Here is a 9,120-nt window from a genome sequence, read left to right as displayed (position 1 = left end):
AGAGAGAGGAGAAAAAGAGAAAGGGAGAGAAAAGGAGAGAAAGAGAGAGGAGAAAAAGAGAAAGGGAGAGAAGAGAGAAAGAGAGAGAAAAAGAAAAAGGGATAGAGAGCGTGTGCGCCGGTGGGAGCGGAGCCACCAGGGGGCACCGATGCAGCTGGGATGGGGAGAGGATCGATCGATCGATCGATCGATCGATCGATCGTATATTACAGAGCCCTTCCTGGGTGCCCAGCACTGTGCTGAGCGTTTAGCGCCGGCCGGCGGCGGCGCCCCCCCCCCCCCCCCCCCGCCGTCCTCCAAGCCACGGGTGCGGGGCGTCCGGGGTCCGCCAGGGGGCGTCCTCGTCCCGCCTTGGGGCTGTGGGCGCGCGGGGCGGGGATGGGGGAGACGCCTCCGACCCCCCGCGACGACGGCCCGCCCCCGGCCGGGGCCGCGCACCGGGTGCGCGCCCGCGCGCGGCTCCGGCGGCCGCCCCGCCCCCCGCTCGCCTCCCATTGGCCGAGCGCGGGCGGGCGGGGCGTGACGTCACGGGCGAGCCCGCCGCCGATTGGTCCGCGCCGCCCACCGCGTCGTCCCCCCTTTCTCCCCCCGCCCGCCGCCGGGCCCCGCGGGGGCGCGCGCCCCGACGGGAGGGGGCGGGACCGGCGGGGGCGGGGCCGAGCGTCGTATAAAAACCCCGAAGTCGGGGCCCGGCCCGAGCAGGACGGCGCTTGCGGCGGCGGGAGCTGCAGCCGCCTCCTTCGGCCGCCGCAGCTGCATCGGTGGGAGCCGCAGCTGCATCCGTAGCAGCTGCATCCGTAGCAGCTGCACCCTCGGGAGCCGCAGCTGCACCCTCGGGAGCCGCAGCTGCATCCTCGCCAGCTGCAGCTGCACCCTCAGCTGCAGCTGCACCCTCGGGAGCCGCAGCTGCACCCTCGCCAGCTGCAGCTGCACCCTCAGCTGCAGCTGCACCCTCGGGAGCCGCAGCTGCACCCTCGCCAGCTGCAGCTGCCCCCTCAGCTGCAGCTGCCCCCTCGGCTGCAGCCGCCGCCGCCGCCGCCGCCGCCCCTCTAGGAGCCGCATCTGCCCCCCGGGCCGCCGCCGCCTCGTCACCGTCGGCCTCGCCGGGAGCAGGAGGGTCCTGGCCGGCGGGCGACGGGGCCGGGCGGTGTCCTGGCCGGCGGGCGGAGCTTGGCGTTGGGCGGCATGGCGGAGCCGGCCGGCGGGGCGCCCCCGGGCGCGCAGTGCAACGTGCTGAGCTGGGAGCAGGTGCAGCGTCTGGACCGGCTGCTGAGCGAGGGCGTCCCCCTGCACGGGCGGGGCAACTTCCCCACCCTGGAGGTGCAGCCCCGCCAGGTGGTGCGGGCGGTGCGGGGCCGGCTGCGGGAGCGGCGCATCGCCGTGCGGGCCGTGCGCCTCAACGGCTCGGCCGCCAGCCACGTCCTGCACCAGCACAGCGGCCTGGGCTACAAGGACCTCGACCTCATCTTCTGCGCCGACCTGCGCGGCGAGGCCGAGTTCCAGACCGTCAAGGACGTGGTCCTCGCCTGCCTGCTCGACTTCTTGCCCCCCGGCGTCAACAAGGACAAGATCACCCCCCTCACCCTCAAGGTGCCCGGGGCGGGGGGGCGCGGGGGGCGGAGGGGGAGGGGCCCCACCCCACCGCCCACCCCACCGCCCACCCCTCTACCCGGACACCCGACCACCCGCCCGGCCGTCCGGCCGTCCACGCACCCACCCAACCACTCGTCCTTCCATGCACCCACTCACCCACCCAGCCAACCACCCATCCAACCACCCATCCACCCATCCAACCACCCACCCACCCATCCATTCATCCAACCACCCACACATCCATCCATTCATCCAACCACCCACGCATCCATCCATTCATCCAACCACCCCCCATCCATCCAACCACCCACCCATCCATCCACCCCCCATCCATCCACCCACCCCCCATCCACCCATCCACCCACCCCCCATCCACCCATCCACCCACCCACCCATCCACCCACCCACCCACCCATCCACCCACCCACCCACCCACCCATCCACCCACCCATCCACCCACCCACCCACCCATCCACCCACCCACCCACCCATCCACCCACCCACCCACCCATCCATCCACCCACCCACCCACCCACCCATCCATCCACCCATCCATCCACCCATCCATCCACCCATCCATCCACCCATCCATCCACCCATCCATCCACCCATCCACCCACCCATCCACCCACCCATCCCACCCACCCACCCAACCACCCACCCAACCACCCACCCACCCATCCACCCACCCACCCATCCACCCACCCACCCACCCACCCATCCACCCATCCACCCACCCATCCATCCAACCATCCAACCATCCATCCACCCACCCACTCATCCCTCCCACTCCTCCATCTATCCACCCACTCATCTCCCCATTCCCTCCCACCCCTCCATCTATCCACCCGCTCATCCTTCCCATCTCCTCCCCCCATCCATCTATCCATCCGTCTATCCACCCGCTCATTCAATCCTAATGACTCTGGGCCGGGATTGTCTCTATTTGTTGTTGAATTGTGCTTTCCAAAAGCGTAGTCCACAACTCTGCACACAGTAAGCGCTCAATAAATATTATGGAACGAATGAATGGATCGAGCGCTTACTGTGTGCAGGGCGCTTTACCAAGTGCTTGGGAAAGTACAATGCAGCAATAAAGAGAGACAGTCCCTGCCCACCACGGACTCACGTTCTCGGGGGTGGGGAGGCTAACGTCGAAACAGGTAAACAGGCATCGGTATAAATAAGTAGAATTATAGATCTATCCAGCCACACACCAGGTTCCCCCCCCACCCACCGGGTCCCTGTTGGCAGCCACCCGCTTTTTCCAAGGGGTTTGGGAAGCAGTTGAAAGATGCCCTGTTCTTTTAATTAGCATCTGTTAAGGGCTTACTGGGTGCCAGGCACTGTACTAAGCGCCGGGGTAGATACAAGATGATCGGATCCCACGAGGGGCTCCGGCTCAGAAGGAGGGAAGTCAGTGGTCAGAGACTTAGTAACTGTGGTTTTTATTGAGCGCTTACTGTGTGCCCCGCGCTGTACTAAGCCCTGGGGTGGAGACAAGCGAATCGGGTTGGACGCGGTCTCTGTCCCACGTGGGGCTCACGGTCTTCATCCCCGTCGTACAAATGAAGGAACGGGGAAGTAAGGTGACTTGCCTAAGGCCACACGGCAGACAGGTGGTGGAGTGGGGATTAGAACCCACGACCTCCTGAGTCCCAGGTCCGGGCTTGATCCGTTACGCCGTGTTTTTGCAGGGCCGTGCGAGGACCCTCGGCGCCTCCCCTCCCCGCCCACCGTGCCCGCACACGCTTGGGTTTGCAGAAAACCTCGCCGAGCGTCCCGCCTCTGTGGAAACCCAGATTAAATGGGTTTCGTCGCGAGTTTTCCCCCTTCCCCACCCCCCCGGGCTGGGGTATAGAGTGTTCTGGCAATGAAGAATCACTCTGAAACAAAGAGCTTGTTATGGCTGTTGGGGAAATGAGGACTTTTTTTTTTCTTTTCCCTTTTTCATTTCGGGACTCAGCAGGCTTCGGTTTCCCCCCACTTTGGGCGTACAGAGTTTCCTTTGTGGACATCTCCAGTCACGTTTTTTGTTTTTTTGGTTTTTTTTTTTTGCATCACAATTGGTCTAAGGCCCGTGTGCCGGCAATCTCCATCGTAGTGAAAACGGGGCTTCGGACCCCCCGAGGGCCTGCCTCCATCCGGCCGGACGGCACGGTAGACAAGCCACCTTCCTTTCCCTTCTGTGGTTTGGCAGGCCGGGATTTGAGGCCCGATCGGGGGACGGGGGGGGCTTAAACTGCTCGCCGAGTTGTTTTTATAAGACCCGAATAAGAGGAAAGCGGGGTGTGTGTGTGTGTGTGATTCGGGAAGGGGACTTGGGGGCGGGGAGGAGGGGATGACCTTTCCGTCAGAACGGCAGCTTCATCTGGTCGTTTTCGTGCCCGACTAGGAAGCCTATGTGCAGAAGATGGTGAAAGTGTGCAATGACTCAGACCGATGGAGTCTCATCTCGCTGTCCAACAACAGCGGCAAGAACGTGGAACTGAAATTCGTGGACTCCCTGCGCCGGCAGTTCGAATTCAGCGTGGACTCTTTCCAGATCAAACTGGACTCCCTCCTCCTCTTCTACGAGTGTTCGGAGAACCCGATGACCGAGACCTTCCACCCGACCATCATCGGCGAGAGCGTCTACGGAGATTTCCAGGAGGCCTTCGCCCACCTGTGCAACAAGGTCATCGCCACCAGAAACCCGGAAGAGATCCGGGGCGGCGGGCTTCTCAAGTACTGCAACCTTTTGGTGAGGGGCTTCAGGGCGGCCTCCGAGTCCGAGATCAAGTCCCTTCAGAGGTATATGTGTTCCAGGTTTTTCATTGACTTCTCGGACATCGGCGAGCAGCAGAGGAAACTGGAGTCCTACTTGCAGAACCACTTTGTGGGCTTGGAAGACCGCAAGTATGACTATCTCATGACCCTTCACGGGGTGGTGAATGAGAGTACCGTGTGCCTGATGGGACACGAGAGGAGACAGACGCTCAATCTCATCACCATGCTGGCCATCCGGGTGCTGGCTGAGCAAAACATCATTCCTAACGTCGCCAACGTGACCTGCTATTACCAGCCGGCCCCGTACGTAGCCGATGCCAACTTTAGCAATTATTACATCGCGCAGGTTCAGCCGGTCTTTACGTGCCAGCAGCATACCTACTCGACCTGGTTACCCTGCAATTAGCCCCGTTTCCAGAGTGTCTGGCGCGGGGCCGGGGAAGGGGGAGGTGGGAAGGGGGAGACGGCGGAGGAGCGTCCAGACTTGTTGACGGGGGTGTGCAATGGTCCGCCTCGGCCCCCCAGCTCGGAGGGGCTTGGGGGGAGGCTTTAGGGGGGAAGGGGTCGGAGGGGGAAGGGTAGGCGAGGACCGAGACGCCCCAGGAGGGCAGGGGAGCACGAGCGACAGACCGGTCGGAAAAGGAGATCGGATTCCACCCGGGAACCCCAGGGGCCCGGCGCTCTGAGCGTCCGCCTTCGGTAGACGAGGGGGTGGACGGTGCTCGATGACAATATGGGACGGCAGAATCTGCTCCTGTAGCTTTGGCACAAAGTTGGGAATCTTGTTCTAGAGGGAGGCCCGTAAAGAGGGAGAAGAACCTGGAGAAGAGGGAGGAAGGGGGAAGGAGGTCCCTACCTAATTTCCTTCGGTATATTCAGAAGGGTGGGTGTTTGGGGTTTTGTGTTGTTTTTTTTTTTTAAATTTTATTTTAGTGTTTATTTTCAAGTAGAGGCGTAATGCCCAGATAAGCTGAAGTAGAGTAAGTATCGGATGGCTGTAGTGGGGAGCTCAGAGGACGGTCTGCCTGGGGCTGATGGTGAAGGAAGTTATCGCTCGCTCGAATAAAACACTTGAACAGAGACGGCTTGCTCCAAACGAACAGTAGTAGCCTGGTGCAGTTATCATAAAAACAGCCGACTTTATGATGACATAATCCATTATTTCCAGTTGGGTGCGTGTTTCACATTTTAAAAATGTGGCCATGCAAGCAGAGACCAGCTGTAGCAAAGAAAGTTATGCTCAAGGACCAAAGATTTCACTGACAAAATACCCAAGTAGAGAAGATGTAGTTTAAAAAAAAAATAATTCAAAGAAAGTTATATTTGTATACACAATAGAATCAAAGTGCCTGTTGCATTCTGAAATTTGAAGTGGGGTTTGGGGGTGGGTGGGCGGGGAAGATGATTTTGTGGTTTAACCATGTATTTTCTTTTATCAGGGACACAAGAAAAAAAAAATAAGCTTGTGAATAAATGGTGGAAGAAATGCCCTATTTTTTTCTTGGCAAATACTTGTATAAAGTGAATATTAATGCTGGCGTGACAGTATCCTAGCTCTGTGTGGCTGTGGTGTATGTGTGCATGGCAGTGAGTCGGAGATGTTTTTAATAAAGTACCGGGAGTTTCCTGTCTGCAACAGGCAGCTCTGAGACGGTGGCGCTGTACGGTGACGCATTTACAACCCCCTGAAAAATTTTAAAGTCAGCCAGCCGGGTCGGGGAAGAAGGAAGGGAATGAGCAGTGGCCAAGGGAATCAGAAGAGATGGCTCAACAGCTTGTGTGCTGTGATATCCGTCCAACGAGACGGACATTCGATTGGCCGATCTCTCCTCCGTGTCTCCCAGACAAACTGTTTTGACAGTTCGAAACCATCAATTTTTTGACTGCCGTCCTCTCTGACATGATTTGAGTGGGTTGTGGAGCAGAGGGAGTCTATTTAAATCTCTGAGGCCAAAAAGAGGATTGTCTCTGCTGTTGTTTTGAAGGCAACCGGTTAATATTTAAGTGGGGATTTCTTCCTTTTTTTTAATCCCCCCCGGGATGGGTCCTGCTTTTCACACCCACCGCTTCCACGGCCACTGCCGTCATCCTAGAATTTAGCAAATGTGAATTGCACCCCCCCTTTTTTTTTTTTATTGGAGTGTTGCACAACTTTGAGAATTGGAGGTGAAATTTGTGAACTAATGCGAATTATGAAGCATCCTAGACACACTGCATTTAAATGTTAATTTTGTACTTTTATTGAAATGAAATCACTGTGCATTAAGAAAACGCCTTTTCCTCGATCCTCAGAGAGCCTAACAATCTCACTGGGCAGAGATTCTGCACAGTGATTTCTTCTGGGCTCTGCTTCCTCTCGTTCCTTCAGTCACTGCTCCCCGAACACGTCACAGTTCAAAGCAAAACGAATCTGTAAAGTGTGCTGCCTTTATATATTAAAAAGAAACAAAAACTCTAAAGAAAGATTGCTGATGTCACTTCCTCTGAGGATCTAAACGGAGCAGCTTTTGGGAGATAAAGGGCCAGTGGAAGGGAGGAGGGGAAGGATAGGATAGCGTTGGAATGTAGAGTTTTATTTGCTTTGGAAGTTCTTAAAGAGTACTTTTTTTATTTTTCCTTTCTCGCCTTTTAAATCTGTACCGGGAACCTGACTCGCAACACCCATCGTCCCTATGAATTCTGCGGGATATGTCAAAGCTTTTGCACTGCCAGTTTATCTCCGTGTTTACCACCGAGCTGCTTTTACCCCCTGCTTTCCTCATTTTTCCCCTCTCCCTCCTCCTCCTCCTCTTGGGGTCTGTGAGAGTGTGTGTATGTGTGTGTGTGTGTGTGTGTTTAGGGAGGAGGAGCGGGTGTTAATTAAATGTGCAGGGGTAAAGTCTGTTTCCCAGGGTCCATTATTCTACCAGATCCGGCCTGAGACACTTGTCAAAACCGTAGGCCTGCAAACAGAGCCAATTGGAGGATTTGCTAATGGAAACTAAGGGGCGGGCAGGGGAAATAGGATCAGCTGGTAATGTGGTATGTCTTTTCTTCCCACAACTATTTGCCAGTGAGTCATCCAGTATTTTCAAAGGGTTCTGGGGTCTTGAGCAGGGCCACAACCACAGGATGCTGATAATAGGACAATATCATTTTGTTTGCTTGTTTGTATGGAGAAGGTTTTTTTTGGACGAGGGTTTTGTAATGAAATATTTTATCCTTTATTTACTGCTGCATTTGAGTGTTCTTTGCCCGCTTGCTCAGACTTCAGTTGCCAAGTCTGACGGCACTAGTCTCGGTGCTTCGAGACAACTTTCAGCATTTCAAGTTTCGGACATGTAATTTATTTCTATTCTGTATGTATTATGGTCCTCGGTGTGTATGTAACTGGAGATAAGGTGAATCGAATGACTTGGTTTTTAATCTGTGACCGGTTAGGTGTCAGGAAGAGAGAGACGGCAAACCGGGGGTTCTGGCTGGTGGGGGAAGACTCGGGACTCTTTTTTAATTTAATTTTTAATGGCTGGTTTGCTCATTCAGTTTGCCTGCTGTTATCTTCGTCTGGACCAGCAAAAGTTGACACTCTGATCTTCTGCCCCTCTCTCCACCTACCCAGGAAGGCAGATGGAGGAAAATTGCTAAAGGGGCAAAGTTTCTTCGGGAGAAGAAAAGGGGGGAGGAAAGGGGAAGGAAAAAAAAAAGCATTTGCTTATTAGCAAAGAATCCAGCTGCCCCCATCATTTTTAGCTGATTTTAAAAATGGGATGGGGACTCGGAGTCCTTTGATTGCAGGTGGACTTTTGTGTTGGTACTCTCTGCCGGCAAGAATTTCAGCAGTGCTCTCATCTCCAGAAACGCGGGAAAAAGAAACTTTTGTGAACATTCTCTGTCTACCGCTCTTTTTGGTTTGCATAACGAACTCTCTGTTGCATAAAGTCCTTTTAAACGCAAAGCTTGTTAAGTGACTCTCGTGGAATACTTTGAACATGAAGCGTATTATGTTGAAAGCTTTCAGCAACCAATTTTTTTTTTTTGTCTCATCGAAGATGAAGTGTTAGATGAAACTGCAAAGGCAAAAAAAAAATGTAATTTCATATCCAGCACCTATTTTGAATATACTCTTTTTGTTTTGGTTTTCTTTTAGCAGACGCTGCTCACCGTTAAAGAAAATCTGTGTAACATTTTGCTGTTTGTAATAATGGCTTGCTAACAAGGTAAACAGTTAAAAAAAAAAAAATGCAAATTTCAAGATAGCTTGGCTCGGCTCCTGCAGGCCCTCGCGGTAACGCAGGAGGCTGATCTTGCGGGTCCTCCCCGCGCAATCTATCCACCCGTTGCTGTCGCAGCAGACTGTGTACCCTAGGTTGCCCCTCGGGAGCGTTCTGACTAGACTCTGTCTCCGACAGAAAAAGAGCTGATGGAAAACAGACTCTTAAAAAACTGACACGTTTGCATCAGTGCTAGAGGGAACAGATTGTGAATTTTGTTTACAACATCCAATATTTGGATTTTTTTTTTTTTGTAAATAAAAAGAAGTTATTTTTTTCTATTGATTGGTGTCCGCTGTCTTCGGTGTCTGCGCTGGCAAAGGATGGTTCGCTGATGGGTCCCAACTCGCTCTTGTTGAAAAAGCAGAGGCTGTACTTTACTGAGAACCGCAGTCTTCAGCAGCTTCCCGATTGGAGCTTGATAAATTTGACGAGTCCTGACTCCTGCCAGGCATTTTTTTCCTCCTTTTTTTTTTCTTCTTTTTCCCCCTGCCTGGCTCCGCTGCCT

General features: G+C 54.7%; 1 protein-coding gene across 1 annotated transcript; it reads left to right on the top strand.

Annotated features, from left to right (window-relative positions):
• Positions 1 to 1,111: 1,111 nt before the first annotated feature.
• Positions 1,112 to 8,895, top strand: TENT5A (terminal nucleotidyltransferase 5A). The gene is made up of 2 exons (XM_029047352.2): positions 1,112 to 1,590; positions 3,989 to 8,895. The coding sequence occupies exons 1-2, from the start codon at positions 1,186 to 1,188 to the stop codon at positions 4,766 to 4,768; spliced, it is 1,185 nt and encodes a 394-aa protein (XP_028903185.1). The 5' UTR covers positions 1,112 to 1,185; the 3' UTR covers positions 4,769 to 8,895.
• Positions 8,896 to 9,120: the final 225 nt, after the last annotated feature.

Source organism: Ornithorhynchus anatinus, chromosome 19 (assembly GCF_004115215.2).
Source record: "Ornithorhynchus anatinus isolate Pmale09 chromosome 19, mOrnAna1.pri.v4, whole genome shotgun sequence".
In the NCBI taxonomy this organism is placed as follows: domain Eukaryota; kingdom Metazoa; phylum Chordata; class Mammalia; order Monotremata; family Ornithorhynchidae; genus Ornithorhynchus; species Ornithorhynchus anatinus.
Note: the sequence above shows the minus strand (reverse complement) of the source record. Positions and strands in the feature narration are given on the sequence as shown.

Coding starts and splice junctions, on each gene's coding strand:
- TENT5A (XM_029047352.2), top strand. CDS start 1,186: ATGGCGGAGCCGGCCGGCGGGGCGCCCCCGGGCGCGCAGTGCAACGTG. Junction 1,591..3,988: donor TCACCCCCCTCACCCTCAAG/GTGCCCGGGGCG, acceptor GTGCCCGACTAG/GAAGCCTATGTGCAGAAGAT.